This window comes from Hippopotamus amphibius, chromosome 6 (genome assembly GCF_030028045.1).
Source record: "Hippopotamus amphibius kiboko isolate mHipAmp2 chromosome 6, mHipAmp2.hap2, whole genome shotgun sequence".
NCBI lineage: Eukaryota > Metazoa > Chordata > Mammalia > Artiodactyla > Hippopotamidae > Hippopotamus > Hippopotamus amphibius.
Genome location: NC_080191.1, coordinates 123,081,459 through 123,108,092, shown reverse-complemented (window position 1 = coordinate 123,108,092; position 26,634 = coordinate 123,081,459). Strand labels below are relative to the sequence as shown.

General features: G+C 41.6%; 1 protein-coding gene across 1 annotated transcript in view; it reads left to right on the top strand.

The window, feature by feature from the left end:
- SLC9A9 (solute carrier family 9 member A9) overlaps positions 1 to 26,634 on the top strand; it is a 535,038-nt gene that overhangs the window by 398,970 nt on the left and 109,434 nt on the right. The window contains exon 13 of the mRNA XM_057739599.1: positions 16,798 to 16,849. Coding sequence (XP_057595582.1) covers positions 16,798 to 16,849 — 52 coding nt within the window. The remainder of the gene's footprint in view (positions 1 to 16,797; positions 16,850 to 26,634) is intronic.

The window sequence follows — 26,634 nt, the reverse complement described above, 5'->3', positions numbered from 1 at the left end:
TGAAAGCAACAGAGAAAAATGATTTACTGCATAGAGGAGAATACCAAAGACATTACAGCTTACAACTTATCAGAAGCAGTAGAATCCAAATAGCACTGGATAACATATTTAAAATGCTTCAAGGAAAAAACTGTTAGCCAAGAACACTATATCTAGCAAAACTAACTTTCAAAAGTAGGGAAAACATAAAAACATTCCAAGATAAACAAAGACTAAGAGAATTTGTAGCCAGCAGACTTGCCTTACGAAAAATACTGAAGGAATTCTCAAAGCTAAAAAGATGTAAAGCTAGACTGTAATGTAATCCATATGAAAAACAAAAAGTGCTGACAGAGGAAATCATGTATTAAGTATAAAAGACAACATAATTATATATTTATTTTCCTTTCTTCTCTTAATTAATTAAAAGGCAACAGGATAAGACAATATCTATAAAATAGAATTGTGGAGCCTATAGCATATAGAGATATATATTTGACAATAATAATACAGAGGAAAGGAGGAAAGGATGCTACACATAGTGAGCAAGGCAGTGACATGAGATGACAACTTGAGTTCATAGGAAGAAATGCAGAATACCAGAAATGGTAAATAAGAAGAGTAATATAAAAACTTTGTAAATATATTTTTCTTCTTTCTTCTTAGTTTCTTAAAAAGACATAAGGTTATATATAAATAGCACCAATTATAACACTATATCATTGTGTTTGTAACATATATAGATGTGATATGTAGATTGTATTAATAATACAGAAGAGAGGAGAAGGAATAGAGTGGGACAAATTTTCTGTATCTCACTGGAATTGATTTTGTATAAATCTGAAGTAGAATCTGATAAGTTAAGATGTGTATTATATGGACACCAAGTGGGGAAAGCGGGGAGGGTTGGGGGAAATGAATTGGGAGATTGGGATTGCCATATATACATTACTAATAAGAAAAAAATGCCAAATGGTACACTCTAAATATATGCAGTTTATTGTATGTTAACTGTATCTCAATAAAAGTCCTTTAAAAAAAGTGTATTGTAATCCCCAGAGCAACCACTAAGAAAAGTACTCAAAAAATATTTTAAAAGTTATTAGAGGAATTAAAATGGTACATGGGAAATATCCATTTAATACAAAAGAAAACCATAAAGGAAGAACAGAGGAATAAAAAACACATGAAAGATACAGAAAAAAAATAGCAAAATGCCAGTGGTAAATCTAACTACATCAATAACTAAATGTGAATGAACTAAACAATTGAATCAAAAGGCAGAGATTATTGAACTAGATTTTTAAGAAGACAAGATCCTACTACAGCAGTCCCCAACCTTTTTGGCACAGGAGACCAGTTTCATGGAAGACAATTTTTCCACGGACTAGGGGGCAGGGGGAGATGGTTTCAGGATGATTCAAGCACATCACACTTATTGTACACTTTATTTCTATTATTATTACTTTGTAATATATAATGAAATAATTATACAACTCACCATAATGCAGAATCAGTGGGAACCCTGATCTTGTTTTCCTGCAACTAGATGGTCCCATCTGGGGGTAATGGGAAACAGTGACACCAAAGTGTGTTGCTTATGTCCAGTCTACTCTGTTGCTGTCACTGCAGAAAACCCTGCTTCACAAAGATAGAATGTTGGAAATGGAAGCAGGCTTTTCAGTGCTTTTGTGACAATCACAGGATAGTCTGCCTTGACTTTAATCCAGAATTTATGGAGATTTGAGGTTGTCTCAAGCAGACTTTTAAGGTCACAAAGTTGATTCACCTGTTGAAAGCAAACAACCTAAATTTAAAAACTGGTTCAAGTCTTGATTCTATTACTTACAACCTAATTACCTCTGCCAAGTAATCTCTATGAGCCTTGGCATTCTCAACTTTTAAATGATGTGATAGGATGAGACCATCTGAGGTCCCTCCTGAGCCTGATGTGAACTGTTTTCACCAAGCTCACCATCAGGAGGTCAGCAGGATCCAGTTGCTGAGGTCCACCTCACTGCTTCACTAGGTTACAAATCCAGCTTCCAGAAAGACTTCTGTGAACTCTTTACATTTTTACAGAATTCAGTAGTTTAAGATGGACCATTTAATAAAGCACATTTTGCCTTTGGTTGTAAAGAGTGAATTTGGTTCTGGAACAGTTTTATTCCTCCTGTTTAGGTCCTAATATGTCTGTGATATGATCTGCACTCCTAATGTGTATAGTCAGCAGATTTTCCTAGTGAAAATCTGAGCCTGCCTAGGGCTGAGAGCAGTTTATGTCAAGTTGGGCATGAATAGGCAGGTGCCCTAGAGAAACAGTTAAAAATGCAATTCTAATTTTTTAAGGCTGGAAACGAAATTCCGTTTAAGTTTTATTTATTATATTCAGGAGTTCCTTGAGAAATTTCAAGTCCCTGCAAAGTTCTCAGTTCAAAGTAAGAAATTTCCTGAGCTGCATGCTTACAGATGTGAACTATTCTGTATTAGCCTGAGTTTAGGCAGGAAACAAGTGATACATTCAAAGTGACTCTTTAAAGAAAGTTAATAAAAGGAATATTTACAAAGGCATGGGCTGGCCTAAGAACACCAACAGGGGATAGTACAGACTAGAGTCAGTGGAGAGCAGTTACCACCCAAATAGACAGGGAGAGGGAGTATTGACCAGGACCCAGAGAGAGTAGCAGTACAGAGAAGGCTGCCAATTAGGAGATGAGGCTTTGGGAGAGGGACACAGACAACCATGGTGACCTAGCAAGCAGGGAGCTTAAGGAATAAATACCTTGTCTTCACTCTCCTCCCTTCTTCCAGTATCCTGCCAGTACTTCCCTTTGGCCAACACCAATCTAAAGTCAGAAGACAAGAGAATGCTGTTCACATTGGTGAGCATCCCGGAGCCCAGGACCATGTGGAGGAGGGAAAGAGGATGTAGTGTGGCGAGTGGAAAAAGTCACACATTTCCCCAATCCAGGGGTGGGGCAGCGAAAATAACTGTGCAGTTGTTTCACCCAAGATCAAGACTAGGGTGAGGCAAACAAGGTACCTAAGATACAAAATTTAACAAGGGGCTCACTCTCAGGATCAGGCTAAGGCTCAGCCTGACTTGGAAAGAGGGGTCGCCTAGTCCCAGCCCTGATTTCAGCTGGAGACTTGGAGTGGTTTGCAGTGGAATTAAGAGAAGGAATGTACTACCTTTTAATCTGTAAGCATAAAAAGAACATTTGTTAAAAGATTTAAAAATATCTCTTTAGAGACTTTAAAAATCTCTCTTTAGACTTTTCCCCATGGTCCAGGCAGGTAATAGACTACTTGTGCATGAAATGTCCAGAGGCTAGTGTGCCTAACAGCCTGACATTGACATTGAGCACTGGATTCTGATTATTTTGTGTGGGTGTGTCATTGATTCCAACTGCACATTTTTTCACACCTTAACATTGCTGAGGTCAGCCTGTCTTATAATCAATGATGTCAGAGGTACAATGAGCAGCATTTGTCTTCTTAGAGGTACACAAAGTAATAGTGTGCCTTATAATTGATGGCATCTTTGATTTGATGAAATTCAGTGTAAATACTTTGAGCATGTATCTGGATTTAACACATTTTTCATATCTAGGATGTAATAATGGTCATGGTATATCCTCAACCAGAATTTCATGAGTGAATGGATGAATAAGTGAGTGAAGGAGGGAATGAATGAGAGTCCTCCTGTGCAAACTGATATCTCCTTTTAGGGCTTGGATAGTGTGGTGTCAGGGAAAGTACTAGTTTGTATACAATAGTTTACACTACCATCATGATCTTCTGGAATGATAAGCTTAAAAAGCCTGAATGTTGCATTAGCCATGAGCATTCACTTCACTCTCGTTGTTTCATTTTCTGCCAAATTCATCCTAATTCTGTGTCCATGCTGTGCACTTTCTGTTGTCTTCATGATAACCCGAAACCCTGTTTTACAGCAGATTTTCACTCACTCTTCTTCTTCTTTCTCATCTGCTCTAAGATAACTTCTTCCCAATGGCATTTCATTAATTCTTGATTCACATTCCTGACTTTAACCTTCTGATTCTGAAATCAAGGTGTAGTTTTCAATGTAATCCTAGCATTAACCATGAATTCTTTCACTTTAAAGTTTAAGAATTTTGTTTCATTTTAACCCAGTCCGGCATGTAGGCACACACCTCAGTCTCATGGTTAATAGCAGCTGGTTTGGCCAGAGAACACATATTTTTCTAGTGATTTACTTTAATCCCTCTCAGAAAGAAACTAAAATTATTTTCTTCTTTTTGATGAGTCATGCAGTAACAGCTTCCTAGCTTAGCCATGATCTCTTCCTGTGAATGTCCCTTTAAAATTAAGCTATTTATTCATTTTTAGCAAAAAGATAATGCAATATCGAGGCTGGTATTTCTGACAACTCTCTTCTGGGGATAAGGAAGAAGTTTTTTCATTAAAAAATTAAATATGTGTATATCACAAAGCTGAGTATTATTAATAGCATCACATGGCCTTAAAAAGTGTTAACCACTCCAAAGGAGAATAAGATTTCAGTTGTTTGTAAAGATTATGGATCACAATCTACTTCCAGTTTGGGGCTTAAGTAATGGTTTTGGCAACCATTATTTACCCCAAAGCTGTTTTAATTTCAACTTTAGTGATTTATTAGTGTTGGTGAAACAATTTTCTTTGGCTATTTTTTCATGTTTTACATCCACATGGTTAATAATGCTGTACCATCTTCAGGATGTTGGTGATGGGTAGCCAGAAGGAAAATGATTACAGGACCCAGTACTTTTTAATGGCTAACTTAAAGAAATGGGTTGTAAATCTTTTTTTCATTTTAATTATTAAAATACATGGTATTGCAATGATAACTTCAGATCCTCTTCCCAACCTCCATATGCTTTAGATAAAAGAGGAATATTACCGGATGCTTATTCTCGCGCTCCGTAGGCACTCAATATATGTTAGCTGCGACTATGAAGTTCACATTTCCAGCTGCCTTTTCGCACTCTGCCTCCCTTACTTACATGTTCCATGGTGCCCTCTCCCAATACCTTGGTGCTCTTTTGCCTTTGGGCTTTTGTTCTCACCTCTTTCTGCTCTCACGAATAAGTCTGATCCAGTCACTTGTACATTCTGTGACTACACGTCCAAATATTGCCTCTGCCAAGTCCTTGCCTTTAGCTCTAATCTTCAACTGGGAAGGAAGCACTTTATCTCATGTTAAGGAAGCTCTGGCATTAGAGTTAGAGATGGTCATGATTTGGGGAGGTAGCCTTCTCAGAACCTTGTAGATTACCTGCCCTATCAACAGTTGGAGGCAATTCGGGATGGAGAATTCAGAACCAGTCATTGGAATTATTATACTTTTTGCATCAGTTGTACTGTACATAAACATCCATCAGTTTTGCAAAGCTTTGTTGTTCCCCTCTCAGGATTATTTCTAGGACATCATTCCACATAAATGTCTTCTGGTCATCATTTACTTTGGCTGGGTCAGCTTTTCCTTCGGATTATTGCTTTAGAGAAATTTAACGATTCCCTGAATGTATGTTCCATATATTTCCCCCTTATCATCAAAGTCCATTCTTGATTTTTGTGGGTGGTTTCTCATGAAGAGAGTATCCTTGCATCAAGAGAACATTCCCATCCAGTCTCCTTCCCACCGAAGTCTGAGCACATCAGAGAACAACCATGTGAAGTCTTGCTCTGAGATGGCATCCAGACCCACATTGCACACCAAGTGTGGTCTTTCCTGGAGAGCTGGTATTAGACCACAGTTCCACCTGGAGTTCCTTATAGCTTGGGGTGGTGTGGAGTGAGGGAAGGAGATGCACATCTAGTATTGTCATGAGAGCCTATTTGTTTGACTATGAAGAAACCACAACAGTTTCCAGGTTTTAGTTTTCTACTTCTCACTGAGACGACTGACAGTCTGGGATTTATTTTCAACCGCTTTTGGTTTCACACCAACATTTAAAGCAGGCTCCTACAACCACTTTATATTCGATAATGAAATGTCTCTCTTTCTTCTCATACAACGTCTTCAGTTTGACATTGAGAAGACACCCCACCTGGTAACACACTAGAATTTAAACAAGCTAATCCACTTGAAAGGATGGTTTTTCTTGAAAGGGGATGAGCACTTGGCTCTGATAAATCCCTAATTGCCCAGACAGGGCACCCAGAGTGAGGCCTTAGGGATGAAAGGCCAGATGTCCTGATAAGTTATTACATCTGTCTTCCCACCAAAGTGTGTCGGTGTGCTTGCGGCTCAGCTCAAAAGAAATTAGTCTGTGTATTTGGTCTCAATCCCCTTTCTAATTGACTCTTATCTGTAGCCTGAAATTAGCTTACATCTTGGCAGAACTAAGCACTCCAAACTCAAGGGAAGTTTTGCCAAACTTAAAAAACAGGATGTAGATCTGCATTTGTGTTTGTGACATGTACTTGTTTATTGGTGTTTATTTTTCAAAGAACATCGTGTTTTCAGCATCCTTATATGTTCCCAAATGTATTTCTAAATTGTCAGAGACTATAAACACTAGCCTGCTGGCTCATCTATGCATCCAGAACACACCTCCTCTTTTCAGTGTTTATACTGTAAATAAGCCTCCGCAGAACGGGGAGTCACAGAGAAAATGGACGTTAAGGCCAGGTGAGGGAGGGTGAAACATAACTCCCATGCTGGAGACACTCACAGTTCAATCTTTATCCAGGAGGCCTGAGCAGCAAAGACAACATCAACAAAGACCACAGCAAGAACAGCAGCTACCACTCCTGAGGACTTTTTGGTGACGTCCCGCGCTGAGCCCCATACATGCATCAGCACACAAAAGCCCCACGGAATAGTTACTATTCATATTCCAGTTTACGGAAGGGAAAGCGAGGCACAGCTTCTTGCCTACAGTCACACAGGTGGATGGTGGAACCAGTTTGTCAGGGTGTCTCACTCCTCATGACTTGGCTATATGCTTCTTATTAGCTGTTACCTAGTATTTTCAGTAAACAGTATCAGCAAAGAGTTAAAGAGAGATTAGACCCATCTCTAGTCTGATCAGCCTGACAGTGACCCAAGGAATCTGTTCCACATCCAAAATCTCATAAAAAACCAATGTCATGTGGGCAGCCACAAGACACCAGGACAGGAATGTCACATGAACCCTTGATCTAGCCATTTTCAGTTTGGTGATTGGCCATGTCCCAGGGGTGGGAGAGTATAATCTAGCAGAGTATACAGGAGACCAACAGATGACAGTGTGTCCATGCGCTGGTGGAAACCCCAAAGGACGGCTCTGCTCTCAGCAAGGACAGCTCTGCTCTCAGCAGCATCCCCAGGCTCATATCAGATGCTTCATGTCCCCAAATTATGGAACCTCCCTGACTCTCTTTACCTATCACTCCTCAAATTCAGTGCCTCTGTGCTCTCTAAATCCAGTCTACTGATAGAAGTGTAAACCATCTACCCAGTTACTGACCAAGGGACTCGCTATCACACCTCTGACATGACCCATCATTCTTTGCTTGAAAGCAAACAAGAAATGGATGGGTGCGGGGGGTGCTCTTCTTGATACTGAGCCCACATTGACTACATTTGGGTAACTCCCATGTGGTTCTGTCCCATGTAATGGATGTTAATACAAACTGAAATTTTTCTACCTCTGTTGCCACAGCCTTCATCCAGAAAATGTTCACCTCTCTTCAAGGCTATGATAAATTACTCTCCCGAGCCTCTTTCCTAAGCCGCGCTGTAGCCCTTCTTAAATAAGATGTCCAAACTGTCTTCAGATACTGATTGTGATACACCCTTCTCCAGCTTCCATGAACATTCCCAGTCCACTGATCTTGGCCTTGAAATACCCATTTTCCCTCCCTTATTCCTTAGATTTTACTGTTTAGTCTCAACCTCCACTTCAGACAAGCCACTAGCTAAAACTCATAAGGGGGAAGAACTACTTTTCTTGAGCTGATAAGGATGTAGAGAACTGACCTTGCTTCACTCACAACAGAAATGCTCAGAGTTACTGATGCTGAGCTTCATTTCCATCTTCCTAATGAGACATGCCTCAGGGAAAATCCACACATACTACCCAAGGGGAAACATGGGGGGAAGTAATAAACTAGGAGATTGCGATTAACATATACACACTATTATATATAAAATAGATAACTAATGAGAACCTACTGTATAGCACAGGGAACTCTACTCAATTTTCTGTAATAACCTATATGGGAAAAAATCTGAAAAACAATGTGTGTGTGTGTGTGTGTACATTCACTGATTCACTTTGCTACTAACACAACATTGTAAGTCAACTATACGCCGATAAAAAATTTTAAAAAAAAGAAAGAAAGAAAATCCACACATACTCTTCGTGTATATGGTTAAAGGCAGGGGTAGACCATTCAGGTGTCCTAAGTAGAAACTCAACATCATCTCAGTACTTTCCTCTCCTTACCTCCACAGTCAGTCCATCATGTACCACCACCACCACCCCTCCACGTACACATCTCTCAAATCCATCTCTCCTCCACCACCGCTGTCTTAGCTTGGACTCCTGGCTGGACTCTTGCAGTAGTCTACTAAATGACTTCCATGCCTTCAGTTTCTTAAAATCACAATTTTGCCACCAGTGGTTTTTCTAGAACATAAATCTAAGTATTTCGACTCCTACTGCCTACAGGAAAACAAAACAAAACAAAATACACTCTTGTAAGTGTAGCATTCAAGATCCTTTATAATTTGGCCTCGAATTACTTTCTGATGTCACCCAGAGCAACTCTGCCCACCTCAACATGCATAACCCTCACAGTCTACTCACACAATTATTTACCATGTCCTAAGTCTTTTGTTCTTTTAAATTTCTAGCCATTTGCCCATGCTGTGCCCTCAGCCTGGAGTACCCTCCCCCAACCTCACTTTCATTAAATCCTCATGTGGTGTGGGTCCCAGTCTACTGAGAGTGATGCTATGAGTTAGGGATGCCTGAGGCACTCACTCACCCGTATTCCTCATTGAGAGACCCCAAAGACACTTCCCACACTGGGGCTAAGTTGTGGCTGGACCAGCGCTTGTGGTTTTTGTTATGATTGCAGGACAGACACCCCCAAACCATCAGGGAACTTTAAGGAACAAGATTCATTGCTCACAGGGTGTACCCAGCACCCCTGAAACCACATGACAAGGTCATGGGGAGAGACAGAGAGAGGATATGGACCTGGGGCTGTGCCTTTATTAGGCCTGAGGGTGGGGTGTCTAGGTTTTGGGGTGCTTGCTCTTTATTTTCTAATTTAAGGGATAAAAGTAGGAATTCGAGTGTGAGAAAGGAGAATCTGGGTCACTCAAGCAGTCAGTCATCTGGGTTACCCAGTGCTTTCTGAAAGAGGGAACTGTATGGGTGGGGGCAGCCGAATTCCTCATCTGGTTGTTTGCTAGGGACCGTATCACACAGCTGGCCACGTGTTTAAGAAGATAGATGTCTTTAGAAATGGATGCCTCAGCAATCAAATCTCAGTGTCAGGCACTTACACTGTGTTCCCTTTTCAATATCCAGCTCCTCTCTGTTTTGTTTTGTTTTTTAACTTGATGAAGCTATTTAAATTTTAATATCATTCTAAACTCCAACCAATATTCAATTAGTTAATTGAATTACATTCCTCTTCAATTTAAATTGCAGTGTATAAAGAGTGAAAGTTCATTCACCTGGCTGTGGAATATGGTTTGGGGATGATTTTTTTTTTTTTCCAGCTCCTTTTTGAAATATGCCCAGCACCTCCAGAGCCCATCCTGGTTGGGCTCTCTGTTGGTGTATTCCAATGACTCTGTGTACAATGCCTGCCTGGCTGAGCTCTGGTTCTTTGCTTCCAGTGTCTATCTTTGCTATTCGATCTGGGGTCATTGATGGCAGGAATCCTGTCATTGACCTTTGTAGCTTAGCATCTATCATAATTTCCTCTTAACTTTAATTTGTATTTACCATTCTATTTAGGGTACATGAGTTTCTCCCTAATAACCCCAGGAATGTCAGTTAATGCTTCATGAGTACCTCCTAAGCGGCAGCCAATATTTTATACACTTTATATGTATTAACTCATTTTATCCTTATAAGCCATACATTAATATATAATTATCCCCATTTACAATGGAGAAAGCTGAGGTTCAGACAGATTAAGTCATTTGTCCCAAAGTTACAAATGCAGTAAATCATAGAAGTGAAACCTGAACCCATACAGCCTGGCTGCAGGGTCCCAATTCATTTAACTACTGTGCCACACTGAAATCACAAAATGAACCGAGGTGAGTTTTCCCAATTATGTTAGTCCATTTTCTTATTTCTCTAAAATAAATTTAAAATATTTGAATGATTGTATTAGATTAGTTTGGGTCATACACAAGCCCCACTAATATTTATTCAAATAATATGGGGTGGAGATGGGGTGAAGTACCAGATTTGGGCCCCTGTGCGGTGTTCTCATGGCTACACAATAGTCTGCAAACCCCAGCAGGTGTATTTCAGACTCCTCCATTGTCCTGCTGTATGTATTGTGCTCAATATCCAGTCGCTCTTCCCTTACTGAAAATGTCATTTTTTACATTTAGCCATCAAATACAGTTCTTAGAGGAAATGGTTTCTCCTCCCTCACCACCCGGCCCCCGTCAGCTGGGGGCTCAAAAGAACCGAACTGAACATAAGACTATTGGAATTCACACAATGAGACTAAGCCCTGGTAATATTTCACTGCCTTTCCGGAGATGCTAAGTGATAAGGGTCAGAACGGATTTTGTTGGCTTTAATGAGAAAAGTGAGCCTTTTGTTAAGTTACTTACCTTGCTTCCCCTCTAAGAAAAAAACCCAACTTTGGAGCATTCTTTTTGTCGTGGTTGGATATGGGAGCATCCTGAGACTTTACTATGTCTAATAAAACTCACCAAAGAATGGAGGTGCCATGGCAGGGGGAGGTACAGGATGCCGCACGGAGATGTGTTTGGCTCTGAGCACGGCGCTGGCTGCTCGCTGTAAATGAGGAAACTGGAGTGAGATGTTTGAGGGCACAGCTGGGAATATGTGCAAAGCTCATTTTCATTTTCATTTGAATACCATAGAGGCGGCACTAGACTTGCTTAAAATTAAAAGGTACATCAAAAATGCAAAAACATGGTATAAAATTTTAACCAGTCTTTTTAGCCGCTTTTCACTCCTTTACTGGCGCCTCGATTCTCTATTTCTAGAAACTTTCTTGGGCTGTGTGGTTGCTCCTCCACCCACCCTTGGCTTCCCTTTCTTAAAGCTGCACGCACTTTTCTGGTTATTTATCCATCACCTGTAGCTATTCTTTATAATAAGGTACTGTTCCCTTTTCAGCTGCCTTCTTTTTGCTCTGTTTCTGCTCATTTTACCCTTCCCTCCCTTCCCCTTGCTCTCTAGACACCTTCCTTTCCTTCTTTGTTGCCCTCTTACCTCACTAGCCTACCATTACCTTGTAAATGAATTCCAATCTGGGGAGCTTGGCCCTCCATAAATAGAAATGATGTTTTACTGTGAAACCGGAAATCCCTGCTGTGCACTGGCCACTCCCTACAGCTCAGCTGTAACTGTTAGTTTATACCCAAGAGTTGCCCAGTGCAGAACCAGGGACTAGAAGGGTTGAGCAGTGAGCATGGCAGTACTGATCTCTGGCCCCAGTGATTTAAAAAAAAAGTACTGATGATAATAAAATAATAACATGGACAATAGCTGCTAATGTCTTGAGAGCTCACTAGGTACCAGGCCCTAAGCTAATTAACACTTTGCATTTTTAATTTAATCCTCACCACAACCCTAGGAAGCAGGTTCTATCGTTATCCCCATTGTGCTAACAAGGAAGCTGAGGCAGTGAGTGATGAGGGTCACACAGCAGTGAGAGGCTCTTGACAGTTGGGTTTCGCTCACCCCTCAACAACCACAGAGTGATCCTGAGTCCTGGGATTCCAGCCAGGGCTGCCGTATCCTGAAGAGCACTGGCTAACCCCGCACATCTGGCTGTAACCAGACAGGTGGGTACAGGGTGGGCCAGGGGTGCCATAGCCACAGCAGGACACTCATAGGTGCCCCGGAAGGGGTTCTGTTAGGAAGCAGAGAACAGAGTCGAAGGTGTACGACTACTTGCCTGCCAAGCCAGTGAAAACTTTAAGTGATGGGGCATCTGAACCAAGTCAGGGCAATGAGATGGATGGTCCATGGCGGTGATCAGAAGCGGAAGGGCAGGAGGGGGAGGTTCAGGAAAGGAAGCAGGGCATCACAGATGGCCAGTGATGGCCAGCATGGCCCAACCACCAACTGGAGTTTGGAGACAGAGGGTTCAGTCAACGGAAGAGGCACTGATCCAGGCAGGGCCAGAGCCCAGAGGCCATCCTGGGTACTGAGGCTCAGAAACAAGGACAGGTCCAGTTACCAGCCCTGGGGCACTGCGTCCAGATCAGATGAGCAGAAAGGTAGTTCAAGGCTGTGGGAAAGGTGCTGGAGAGCCTTGGATATCACCTAAGCAGGGTGCACTTCATCCCATACACCTGTGATCTCACCTTGGGAGTTGCTGTACACACCTGTGGTGCCACATGCCAGGGTGACACTGTGTCTTCTTTCTAATAATCTGTCAGGAACCCATAGTGTGTAAATGATCTCTTATGCATAAAAGCGAGTGGATTCAAGGCTAACCCTTTAGGGGGTTGCTTTCACACTCTGACTTGCTTTCTTGAGGAGGAGAGTAAGAGGTACAGAGGCAGCTGACGCGTTTGCTTATCCCTAGGAAATGCTGTGTGGATGTGCCACACATGCTGATGCCAGGTTACACATCGCAATCGAGAGAAGGCAGAAAACAGCCTTCAGAGGCAATGGGAAGTCAGCCTGCAGGGGTGCAGGGTGTGGCAGAAGGTGACTGTGCTTCCTTGTAAGCCCTTCTGTGTTTCAACTGTATTCTTCTGTTGTGTGTGTGTGTGTGTGTTATAAGCTTGAAAAGAAAAAAAATGTATTACAATTGACTCTCAGGTTATCAGTCCCACACTAAATTAAAAAGGAGAGGGCGAGCATAGAGACAATATTCTAACATATTGTTGCAGTCAGGAAATCAAGGCAATCTAATTGGCAGATACAAGAATTTCAAAAAGAAAAAGAATAGTAGCCAGGGACCATTTAATATGGGCATAAAGAGGTTCACATACCTCTCGGAAATCATTATAGCACAGCGAGTGTTCGGTTTTATGGGGCCGGTGGCGATCCTGAGACCTCCAGTAAAGTTCCGAGTAGCCCCATCACACTCTGTTTAAAGAGGCAGGGAGCCAGGTAATATATCTTAGCAAGATTCCCATCAAAAGAAGCCAAAATCACAAGCGAAAGCAGGCATCCTTCTCAGGTGCCTTTCCTTTGTAGCACCTCAATTATAATTGCATAGAGAACAAATATATGGATACCAAGGGGGAAGGAGGTGGTAGGAGGAATTGGGAGATTGCGATTGACACATACACCCTACTGATACTGCGTGTAAAATAGACAACCGACGAGAACATAATGTATAGCCCAGGGAACTCTACTTAATGCTCTGTGGTGACCCAAATGGGAAGGAAATCCAGAAGGGAGGGGACATCTGTATATGTACGGCTGATTCATTTTGCTGTACGGTAGAAACTAACACAACATCGTAAAGCAACTATACTCCAATAAAAATTAATTTTAAAAAACAGAACAAAAAATTATAATAAACTTTTGACATTTTCCTAATCAAACCTACTTAACTGTATGCCCTGTAAGGGCAGGGACCACGTCTGCTTCACTTCCCCCAGCTGCCCCAGGAGGGAAATAACTCATACGGAGTTTCTCTTTCTTCAAGCCTCTTGAGATGTTTAGTCTACTCTAGGCAAGAAGGGCTGCCAGCCTGGCCCCAGGAGCAGACCCTGAGCTTCCATGAAATGGGAGGAGGGAGGAGATGTATTCTTGCTCTGAGGAGAACAGCAGATCTCTCGGGGTCCCTGAGATGCTTTTCACTGAGTCCCGTGTAAAACCGAAGAGCTTAATCTGCTGGTATCATTCCCCTGCTCCATCTGGCTTCTGGAATAATTGAAACTAGAAATGTCTGCTGTGATTGCTGCTGGGAAGGAAAGCCTAAATTTTAGTGGAAAACCTGAGTGCTGCCTCAAACTTTAAATGTTAGGTTTCTTGTGAAATTTGATTTCTTTTTGGTTTTTTCTAGGCAGAGAACTAAAAAAAAGAGAAAAAAAAAAAAAGGCCCCTAAACAGATGTAGCAGTGGGAACTTCAGGACCCTCAGTTCAATTCACAGCCTGCGTGGGTGGCAGGTAGCTCTTGGTGGTGGGGATGGGGTCTGGGCTTGCTCAGTAATATAGGCTCCTAGGCGCTCCCAGCAACCGCCAGAGAGCTCAGATCCACCAGAGGTTTGAAGGTGGCCCAGCCCCATGAGAAAGGGGGCCATGGTGCCTCCAGATTGGGTGCCACTGTTCATAGAGGTTGCACGCAGGCCACCGTGCCCCAAGTTCACTTCCTAGACTTACCTTGGGAGGCTGGGCCTTAACTCCCCTCCATTCTCTCTCCCCACCCCTTCCTCCTCTCCCTCCCATTTCTCACCCCCTCTGTCCTCCCCCCTTCACCTCCCCCGGTCTTCTCTCCCCTGCCCCTCCTTCCTCCCCCACCCCGCACTGCCCCCCTTCTCTCCTCTCTTTCCTCCCCCCCTCCTTTCTCCTTCCTGACCCCCTTTCCCCTCCTCCTCCCTCTTCCCATCCTTCTCTCCCTCCAACTTCAATGAAATAGATCAAATAGCTCTTTCTACTCTAAGAAAATCAAAAGTTAGTCCCCACCAGAGGCTCTTTCTAGTTCCCCGAAGGCCAAAAGGTTCAGCACACAATAAATAGCTACCCATTTCACCCTCCCCCTCCCCGCCCCAAGTTAGAGAGAAGGGGGTATTCCCGCCAGAAAACACTAGTTTTTAAAGAATCAGAGGTATTTTAAACAAGCTGCCTCTCCACTGTCGCTTTCCTTTCACATGCTAACACATCTGCAGGACTGGTGGCTCCTAACCTGCCTCCCCTCCCCCCAACTAGAGAGCAGAACAAGGGCACTACAGAAGTGTTTACAGGGGCCAAGTGGAAGGAAAGACTCTAAAGCTCTAGAAATTGTGGCGTTCTCAGGAAAGGCTCTGCCGGAGCCTCAGCCAGGTGGCTGAGGCCCGGAGCTGCACCCCCACCCCGCCCACCACAGGCAGAGGCCCACTGTCCGGAGCAGAGGAAGTTCAAGCTCCAGGCCCTCACGTGCTCCAGGCCTTCCAAGGCCCTGGGAAGAGCCCCAGCATTGTGTTCCCATGGCCCTATGTTTTCGTAAGATTTGCAAAAGGAATATATTTTAACCACTGTGGGGTTTGATCACTGTTTCTTTCTACTACAGTTTCCCCTCTGTCATACTTCTCCCCAGGTCAGATGGCTCTGGAGTGGCCCTGGGCATCTGGGGGGTCCGACCAAGGGGAAGCTGAATTGGGAGCACATGTAGTTTATATTTCGTGGGACGGGGCTGTGTGGTCTGCAGTCACTTCTGTGCAAGGGCAAGTTCCCGCTGGCCATCCTCCTGCAGCGGCGGCTTTCAGGCTAGTGTCACAAGGCTGGATCCAAGATGAACATGTCCTACGGCGCCTGGCTTCACAAGTCTGCGGGTAGTGGAGGAAAAGCAAGGTTTGAAATGCACTGAGCCGGAAGCGAGTCTGTGGGAAATTCTTCCAATCGTGAGATGTGTAAAGTTCAAAAGTGGAGAATTCTGTTTTCATTGATGCCCCATCAAAATGGAAACTCAGGAATACGCATATTCAGTGACGCAGCATGTAAACTGATAAGCGTACCCATAAGAATAGCATGAAATGAAATTTATCAGAAATCTTGTCTTTTCTGGGTGTTAACCTTTAGCAGTACTGCACATAGCAAGTGTGTCTGTGTGTAAGGAACCATGTTTTAATGCCTCCCAATTATTAATAATTTTGATCAATGTTGCTGGAGGAGAGACTATGTCATCTTCCTGTTCTCTCTTATACAAAATCATTATATCATACAAAGAGGGTAACAAAGTATGCAGGCAAAACTTGGGAGGAAAAAGTTATTTCAGAGGTGTGTCAGGCAGTAAATTAATTAGAATATTATGTATTTTATAGATTTTGAGATGTCTGTTGCATTTGCCAGATTTTAAAATTATGAAGTGTTGAAATTTATTTTATCCTTCTTTTTAAAGAGTCCCTTCATACCTAATTTTGTATTTGTATTTTTGTATTTGTTTGCTTAAAAAGAGCCCCCAAAGTGTATAAGCCTCAGGCCCCACAAACCTGGATCCTCCCTACTGCCAGCCTCCATGAGCATCTAGACAAAGGATCTGTTTTTTTCTGTCCTGGGGCGCCTGCTCCCGCCTGGGCGTTCTGCTCCATTCCCAGAGCAGTTTGGTTAGTGAGTCCTGCAGAAGGAGCAGGTGGCCTTCCCTCCAGGATCCTTGTTTTGGGGGCCACAGGGGTCTTTTCCTGAGGATTCATATCCCAGTTTCTCAGGCTCCTGCGCTTGCTGGAAAAGACAGCAGCAGGGAACAGCTGTTGGTGCTCGATCTCACCAGCTGTGCAGAGGCCCAGCTGTACAAGTTCTCCTTTTGCCATAAATCTGAAGTTCTTTTGATTCAGGGAGAGGTAGGTGGGTTTTCTGCCAAACCTTTCCTCTGATTCCTATTGTCTTTGGTTCAGGTGATCTGACCCAAGAGACTGTCTCATCTCATCTACGGCAAGGCCCTTACCAGTTCTCTGTTCTCTTTCACAGGGTTGGTGTGGACCTGGATGAAGATCAGAAGGAGGAGCCCTCCTCACACCAGGCAAGTCAACAAAGCCAATGCATAGAGTACAGCGATATGAGATCTTCTGATCCATAGCCAGGAGGATCATTCTAAAGGGGGCTGCCTCCGCAGATAAAACAAATGAGATGACTATAAAATACACGGGAATTCAGGGTGTCGATAACCTTTGCATAACCTCTAGAGTGCTTAGAACTAACATACACTCGCGCCCTCTTTGTGGCCGCAGGAAGCCTGGAAACTGCAGTGTAGGAGCAAAAGCACAGCTCTTGGAATCAGGCAGCCTGGAGTTCAAATCCCTGCCCAGCAACTTACTAGCACTGTCATCTCAGTGAAATTTACTTGATGCATGTTCCATGCATGTTGGGCACACAACAGGTGGGCCTCCTTCTCCTGCATGGCTTCTCATTTATCAGGTCTATGTATACAGAAATACAGAAACATTGAAAATCTGCAAAAGCACAGCCTGAAAATCCTTAGGGAAAATTGTTCAGAACAACATGCTGTCGCCTTGAGTAAGGGACGTGTAGTCTCCAAACGCTGGACTTGAATCTAACATCAGAGTAAAATCTGTCATTGGCAATTTTGCGTTAGTCATTTTTAACTCAGTACTTAAAGCAAACAATTGTGTAGAAATGTTGCACCTTTTGCTGAAATTGCAGGAGACAGACATGATAGAATAATATCGTAAATAAGCAATACTGCCTAATGAAGTGTGTCCTGATCATATCTGGATTTGAAGAGGATCCATCTCTCTTTTATTCCATGGGTTTTTTCCCTACAATTCCACGCATGAGGCCCAGCTGGTTAGTGCCTCCGGGCAAAATGCTGCTGCTTTCCTGGTTCACATAGAGAAGGAAGGATTCTATGAGCTACAAAAAGGGCTGGGAAATGAAGATGGCGATGATCCTGGCTCATAAGTACTTTGAATTGTTTTTGTCACATGTGTTCCAAGGCCAGCCTGGTGCTGCTTTCGTAGGCTTTATTGCCCAGGAAAGACACCTAACTGCAGGACTGAGCTCAGCAGGGGTGTCAGCGTACTGGGATTAGGGCCAGAGTGGTGACCTCCGGAAGGAGATGAAAGCCCTGCTCTTTACACTGGTAGGCTGTAATGAGTCGTTAGAAAGGGCTGGTGATACAGATCTTCACAGAGCATTTTATCTCATGTAGGTCAACTAATCCATTCTCCTCCTTGCCAGCAAAACTTTCATCTAAATTTTGTCCTTCTCATATCTCTTTCTTTAAAAGAAAAGTGATAGAATAAGAAAATTCACCAAAAAAAATTCTTCATCTTCCTCTAACTGCCCAATATTTTATGATTACATATAATTGTTGGTAACATTACCTGCTAGCTTAAATTTTTTCTTTTATAATTTAAATGTGCTTTATTTTAGCTCGTTCACACCATCGTCAATTTGGTAATAACTCCTACCTGAAGATACTTAAACCGGTGGCAAGCTTTTTGTTGTTGTTATTAGAGAAATGAGATAGTACAACATAGTACAGTGAAAACTACATAGTACTTGGATCTTGGGCAAGTTTTTTACATCTTTGAATTGCAATTTTTCTATCTATAAAACATGAATGATAATAATGTCTACTTCTCCAGGTTGTTATGACAATAAAGTGAAATTATATTTATGAAAACTACCTAACTTAATTTCATTAAAACCATCTTATCTCATGAAGGATTTGATGAAGCAGCTTGTACCGCCTCATACAACAAAATAATAGTAAAGTATTTTTCAAGAATTTTAAAATTCAGTTAAAAAAAAGTTAATAAAAGCAGGAAGACAAAACCAGAGGAGTAAAAAGAATCATGAAGAAGCAGATCATAAGGTCCTATATACTTGCTAAAGTTGAACCACAAGTAAGCTTTCTGGTAGCCAAAGGGGGAAAAAAAGAAATGATAACCAGTAATATTCTAAATTATTATAGTTAGAGGGAAAAATTATACTCTCTCCTCAAGCTATGCAAAGCTTCACAGGCCACAGTTTCTCACTTCAGGCCTCCTGTAGGAGACATGTAAAGAGTTACCTAACTAACCTTGGTATAATTTGCATGGTTCCTACCGATCTTCTGCTGCTGTTATTTTTTAAAAGTGTCCTGGAGCTGTTTTTATTCATGATGTTTGGCTACCAAGATAACGACATTTCAGTAAAAGGTTTTCTCTGCTCTTGGAATAATTCTTATCTTCAATGTCAAGTACAGGAAACAGTGGGCTCAGGCCAGAAGGAACAAACCACAGTGTCCACCCAGCTGCCACTCGACCTGGACCGGGGTGGGGGTGGGGGGTGGGGGGTTGTACTTTCCAAACCATGTGTCAAGAACCTCTCTGCTCTCATTTCTCCTGACAACTCTTTGTTTATTATCAGCATGTGTTGCTCTGTCTGACTACAGAGCAGAAACCTAATTCTTAGGAGGATTGCATTTTTCCACTCAGTTTGCGTTTATTAAATTGACCTTGAATTAACAAATACGATAATCTTTGCACTGGTCAACTTCTGAAAAAAAGACTTTATTCTTACCTACCAAAAGCTAAAACTTTCAGATAATTATGGCAGTTACTGATCACACACTCTCAAAATCCATAATAAGCATATGTGATGACATGTACATGTTTTTGTTTTGTTTTTATAAATTTATTTATTTATTGGTTGCATTGGGTCTTCATTGCTGCACACCGGCTTTCTGTAGTTGCAGTGAGCAGGGGCTACTCTTCGTTGCGGTGCTCGGGCTTCTCACTGCGGTGGCTTCTCCTGTTGTGGAGCACAGGCTCTAGGCACGTGGGCTTCAGTAGTTGCAGCACACGGGCTCAATAGTTGTGGCGCACGGGCTTAGTTTCTCCACAGCATGTGGGATCTTCCTGGGGCAGGGATCAAACCTGTGTCCCCTGCATTGGCAGGCAGATTCTTTTTTTTTTTTTTTTTTTTTTTAAAGAGCTTTCCTTTATTATTTATTGATTAGATGGTACATTCACATGATTTAAAATTCAATAGGTACAAAAGAGTACACCATAAAACCTCTTTCTCGCATTCCAGTCCCCCAAGTACCCGATTTTCCTTACAAACGTAACTGATGGTATCACTTTCTTATCTATCCTCTTCTGGACATGAAATATGCATTTGGAAACATAAAAAGGAAGATATCTATGTATTATATTGATATAATATAGACACTGATACTATATCATATAGATATAGAATAATATTTGTCATCTTCCTTTTTATGCAAATGCATAAAATGTGATAAACACAGATCTCTGAAACAAGGCTATTCTTTTTCATAGCTTCTCAATCCTTTGTTTTACTATAATTTATTTCACCAGTATTTTATAGATGCACATTTAGGTCATTTCCAGTATTTTGTTATGACAGACAGGGCTGTAGTAAATAGGGCATTTTTCACATGTGTGTTATTTTCTGTAGGATAAACTTCTAGAGGTGCAATTACTGGATCTAATAGTATTCCTTTTTTTTTTTTTTTTCTTTTTTATTTATTTATTTATTTATTTATTTTTTATTTTTTTGGGGGTACACCAGGTTCAATCAACTGTTTTTATACACATATCCCCGTATTCCCTCCCTTCCTTGACGCCCCCCCCTCGAGTCCCCCCCACCCTCCCTGCCCCAGTCCTCTAAGGCATCTTCCATCCTCGAGTTGGACTCCCTTTGTTATACAACAACTTCCCACTGACTCTTTTACAGTTGGTAGTATATATATGTCTGTGCTACTCTCTTGCTTCTTCTCAGTTTCCCCTTCACCCCCCGCCCCCTTCCATACCTCGAGTTCTCCAGTCCATTCTCTGTATCTGCTTCCTTGTTCTTGTCACTGAGTTCATCAGTACCATTTTTAGATTCCGTATATGTGACTTAGCATACAATATTTGTCCTTCTCTTTCTGACTTACTTCACTCTGTATGACAGATTGTAGTTCTATCCACCTCATTACATATAGCTCCATCTCATCCCTTTTTATAGCTGAGTAATATTCCATTGTATATATATGCCACATTCTTTTACATGTTGCTGTCCAATTTTCCCAGCACCACTTATTGAAGAGGCTGTCTTTTTTCCATTGTATACTCGTGCCTCCTTTGTCAAAGATAAGGTGCCCATATGTGTTTGGGCTTACTTCTGAGTTCTCTATTCTATTCCATTGATCATCCTTTCTATTTTTGTGCCAGTACCATACTGTCTTGATCACTATGGCCTTGTAGTATAGTTTGAAGTCAGGAAGCCTGATTCCACCAACTCCATTTTTCCTTCTCAAGATTGCTTTGGCTATTCGGGGTCTTTTGCGTTTCCATACAAATCGTAAGATTTCTTGCTCTAGTTCTGTGTAGAATGCCATTGGTAATTTGATCAGGATTGCATTGAATCTGTAAATTGCTTTGGGTAGTGCAGTCATTTTCACGATGTTGATTCTTCCAATCCAGGAACATGGTATGTCCCTCCATCTGTTTGTGTCGTCTTGGATTTCTTTCATCAATGTCTTAAAGTTTTCTGCATACAGATCTTTGGCCTCCTTAGACAGGTTTATTCCTAGGTATTGTATTCTTTTTGTTGCAATGGTGAATGGGATTGTTTCCTTAATTTCTCTTTCTGCTCTTCCGTTGTTAGTGTATAGGAATGCAAGAGATTTCTGTGCATTAATTTTGTATCCTGCTACTTTACTAAACTCATCAATGAGTGCTAGCAGTTTTCTGGTAGAGTCTTTAGGGTTTTCTATATATAATATCATGTCATCTGCAAAGAGTGACAATTTTACTTCTTCTTTTCCAATTTGGATTCCTTTGATTTCTTTTTCTTCTCTGATTGCTGTGGCTAACACTTCCAAAACTATGTTGAATAACAGTGGTGAGAGTGGACACCCTTGTCTTGTTCCTGTTCTTAGAGGGAATTCTTCCAGTTTTTCCCCATTTATAATGATGTTGGCTTTTGGTTTCTCATATATGGCTTTTATGATGTTGAGGTAATTTCCTTCTATGCCCATTTTCTGGAGAGCTTTTATCATAAATGGATGTTGAACTTTGTCAAAAGCTTTTTCTGCATCTATTGAAATGATCATATGGTTTTTATCCTTCAATTTGTTGATATGATGTATCACATTGATTGATTTGCGTATATTGAAGAATCCTTGCATCCCAGGGATAAACCCCACTTGATCATGGTGTATGATTTTTTTAATGTGCTGTTGCAGTCTGTTAGCTAGTATTTTGTTGAGGATTTTTGCATCTATATTCATCAGTGATATTGGTCTGTAGTTTTCTTTTTTTGTGACATCTTTGCCTGGTTTTGGTATCAGGGTGATGGTAGCCTCGTAGAATTAGTTTGGGAGTGCTCTGCCTTCTGCAATATTTTGGAAGAGTTTGAGAAGGATAGGTGTTAACTCTTCTCGAAATGTTTGATAGAATTCGCCTGTGAATCCATCTGGTCCTGGGCTTTTGTGTGTTGGGAGATTTTTAATCACTGCCTCAATTTCCATACTTGTGATTGGTCTGTTCATGGTTTCTATTTCTTCCTGGTTCAGTCTTGGAAGATTGTATTTTTCTAAGAATGTATCCATTTCTTCCAGGTTATCCAATTGATTGGCATATAGTTGCTTGTAGTAGTCTCTTATGATCTTTTGTATTTCTGAGGCATCCGTTATTACTTCTCCTTTTTCATTTCTAATTCTGTTGATTTGCATCTTCTCCCTTTTTTTCTTGATGAGTCTGGCTAATGGTTTATCAATTTTGTTAATCTTCTCAAAGAACCAGCTTTTAGTTTTATTTATTTTTCTTATGGTTTCTTTCCTTTCTTTTTCATTTATTTCTGCTCTGATCTTTATGATTTCTTTCCTTCTGCTCACTTTGGGGTTTCTTTGTTCTTCTTTCTCTAGTTGTTTGAGGTGTAAGGTTAGGTTGTTTATTCGATCATTTTCTTGTTTCTTAAGGTAGGACTGTGTTGCTATAAACTTCCCTCTTAGAACTGCTTTTGCTGCATCCCATAGGTTTTGGGTTGTTGTGATTTCGTTGTCATTTGTTTCTAGATATTTTTTGATTTCCTCTTTGATTTCTGTAGTGATTCCTTGGTTGTTTAAGAGTGAATTGTTTAGCCTCCATGTGTTTGTATTTTTTGCAGTTTTTTTCCTGTAATTGATATCTAGTCTCATGGCGTTGTGGTCTGAGAAGATGCTTGATATGATTTCAGTTTTCTTGAATTTGCTGAGGTTTGATTTGTGACCCAAGATGTGATCTATCCTGGAAAATGTTCCGTGTGCACTTGAGAAGAAAGTGTAGTCTGTCGTTTTTGGATGGAATGTCCTATAAATATCAATGAAGTCGAGATGGTCTAATGTGTCATTTAAAGCTTGTGTGTCTTTATTGATTTTCTGTTTGGATGATCTGTCCATTGATGTAAGTGGGGTGTTCAAGTCTCCCACTATTATTGTGTTACTGTCGATGTCCCCTTTTATAGCTGTTAGCATTTGCCTTATGTATTGAGGTGCTCCTATATTGGGGGCATAGATATTTACCATTGTGATATGTTCTTCTTGGATGGATCCCTTGATCATTATGTAGTGCCCTTCCTTGTCTCTTTTAATGGTCTTTACTTTCAAGTCTAATTTGTCTGATATGAGTATTGCTACTCCAGCTTTCTTTTGACTTCCATTTGCATGGAATATCTTTTTCCATCCCTTCACTTTCAGTCTATATGTATCCCTTGGTCTGAAGTGGGTTTCTTGTAGGCAGCATATAGAAGGGTCTTGTTTTTGTATCCATTCAGCCAGTCTGTGTCTTTTGGTTGGAGCATTGAATCCATTTACATTTAAAGTGATTATTGACATGTGTGTTCCAATTACCATTTTCTGAATTGTTTTGGGTTTGTATTTGTAGGTGTTTTCCTTTTCCTGTGTGTCCTACTTAGAGAAGTTCCTTTAGCACTTGTTGTAAGGCTGGTTTGGTGGTGCTGAATTCTCTTAACTTTTGCTTGTCTGGAAAGCTTTTGATTTCTCCCTCAAATCTGAATGAGATTCTTGCTGGGTAGAGGATTCTTGGCTGTAGGTTTCTCTCTTTCAGGACTTTCAGTATATCCTGCCATTCCCTTCTGGCCTGCAGAGTTTCTGTAGAAAGGTCAGCTGTTATCCTTATGGGTTTTCCCTTATATGTTGTTTGTTGCTTTTCTCTTGCTGCTTTTAATATTTTTTCTTTGTGTTTAATTGTTGTTAGTTTGATTAATATGTGTCTTGGTGTATTTCTCCTTGGGTTTATTCTGTATGGGACTCTCTGTGCTTCTTGGACTTGGTTCATTATTTCCTTTCCCATGTTGGGGAAGTTTTCCACTAGAACCTCTTCAAATATTTTCTCAGACCCTTTCTTGTTTTCTTCTTCTTCTGGGATGCCTATAATTCGAATGTTGGTACGTTTAAGGTTATCACTGAGGTCTCTGAGGCTGTCTTCTAGTCTTTTTATTTTTTTTTCTTTTTCCTGCTCTGTGGCATTTATTTCTCCCATTCTATCTTCCAACTCACTTATTCGTTCTTCTGCCTCAGTCATTCTGCTGGTTATAGCATCTAGAGTATTTTTAATTTCAGTTATTTTGTTATCCATTGCTGTTTGTTTTCCTGAGTTCTTATGAACTGTTTCTTGTACTTTCTCTATTTTGTTATCGAGATTTTGTATCATTTTTACTATCATTACTCTAAATTCTTTTTCAGGCATTTTTCCTATTTCCTCCTCATTTATTTGGTCTTGTGGGTTTTTTTCCTGCTCCTTTGCCTGCATGGGGTTTCTTTGTTTCCTCATGGTTGTCCAAACTTTTGGGGTTGCTTGTCCTGGCGATAGAGGTGTTTATAGAAGACTGTCCAAGCCTCAGACTAATGTCCAAGTATTGGATTAAACGAATATTCAGTCTAGGAAACACATACATGTATAAGACACACAATTATTGAATCCATTAGGACATAAGGCTCTAGAAAGACCTGACAGAACCCCAGTGTGCTATCAGATATTCAAAGAGAAACCCAGCAGAAATTGACAACTGAAACAGAACAAATCAGAGACAAAAGCAAAAGCAAACAAACAACAAATAACACCCTACACATACAAACATCAATCCAGGGAGATTTTGTAAGCTAGGATCAAATATAGAAATGAGCTGGAGTACCACCAGAGAGAATGGAGATTCTCAGAATGTAATTAGACAACTGTACTAAGAACTAAGATAAAGACAAAAGCCTAATATTAATACGAAGGCAGTGCATCATCTGGAGAATAGAGCAAGGAGTCTGAGCAGACCGATAGTGTTGCTTATAAGTATGTTAAGATAAAATAAACTTAAAATGGCTGGAAGAAAGGGGAACAGAAGAGCGTGATGTGGTTGGAAATATGCAAAGAAAAAGAAAGGAATAGAAGTGTATAAAAGATAGGAATGAAAGGAAAGTATGAGAGAGATTTTGTCCGTACTACCAAAAACTTAGCTAGGTATAGAAGTATATAAAAAGGCAAAAAAAAAAAAAAAAAAAAAAAGAATAAAAAAATATCCTTAAAAAATTATGTTATAAAACTTGTAGATCCCTTAGGGCTAAGACCGTATTTAATAAATCAAAAAAAAAAAAAAAAAAAGAGAGAGAGAGAGAAAGAAAAAAAAAAAAAAATCCAGAACTGATCCCCGAATGGACCAGTTCAATAGGTATTGATACTACTATTTCTGTTTCCTTAGCGTCTCAGCTGTAAGTGTCCTTCTCCTTGCCTTGGGTTTTTTTTTTTTTGCGTTATTCTGTGACCAGCAGAGGTTCCTTTATTGTTCGTCTGTAAGCGTCGGTGTGTGGGGAGGGAGAGGGTACAACAGTGGCTCCTTCTCCTGGGAGTGAGTGAGCAGTGGCGCACTGTTGTTTCAGTCAGGCTTGGAGGTGCCTGTTGCAGAGGGCACTGGTGGCTCAGGCGTACACAGAAAGTCTTAGAGTTGGGCCTCTCTCGGGGTTTTTTCTTTTTGATGCTGTTTTTTTTTTTTCTCTCGGCAGCCTCCTTGCTGCTGGCGTTGCAAGGGGTTTTAATCTAGCCCCACCCGAGTGCCTGAGGGTGCTTGTTATCCCTGAGCGCCTTAGGTGGCCAGCAGGGCGTCTCTCCACTGCCTGTTGCAGAGGCGCTGAAAGAGAGAAAGAGGCTATGCGCGCGGCTCCTTCCCCCCCGCCCGGGAGCCTGCAGCCTCCAGCCGCCATCATGGCCGGGCAGCTCTCAGGGACCGGCACTCCTCTCCGCGGACCTCCTCCCTCCTGTCCTCTCGGTCCGTCACCCTACCGGCAACAATGTTTCTCACCCTGAACCAGCTCTCCAGTTCCCACGCTCCCACTCCTGGACCCTCCGTTCAGCTGTGGATTGATGTCTCGGTCCGGGAACGCTGAGCTGCGCTGCGGACCCTCCGTATGTTTCTCACTCCCTCCCGTCTGCCACAGCTCCGCCGCTTCACCCTCTTTGAGCCGTCATAGATGCCTCCCTACCGGCTATGTCGGGCTCCCCGCAGCCCTTTCTGGTGTCCGAGGCAGTCTGCTGGTGTTCAGCTGGTTCTCTGTGGGAATGACTGCGTCCTTCCGTGCATTCCCCATGCATCTGTGGAGAGGGATGCACTCCACGTCTCTCTACTTCACCGCCATCTTTTCTCTCTGGCAGGCAGATTCTTAACCACTGCGCCACCAGGGAAGTCCTGACATGTACATGTTTTTGAAAGAATTTCTTCTTTCTCTGTTTCTGGAGAGTAAAATAACTTTTGGGAAATGTGAACTTGTGCTGTGACTAACCAGCAATGTCACAATTTTCTTTTTTG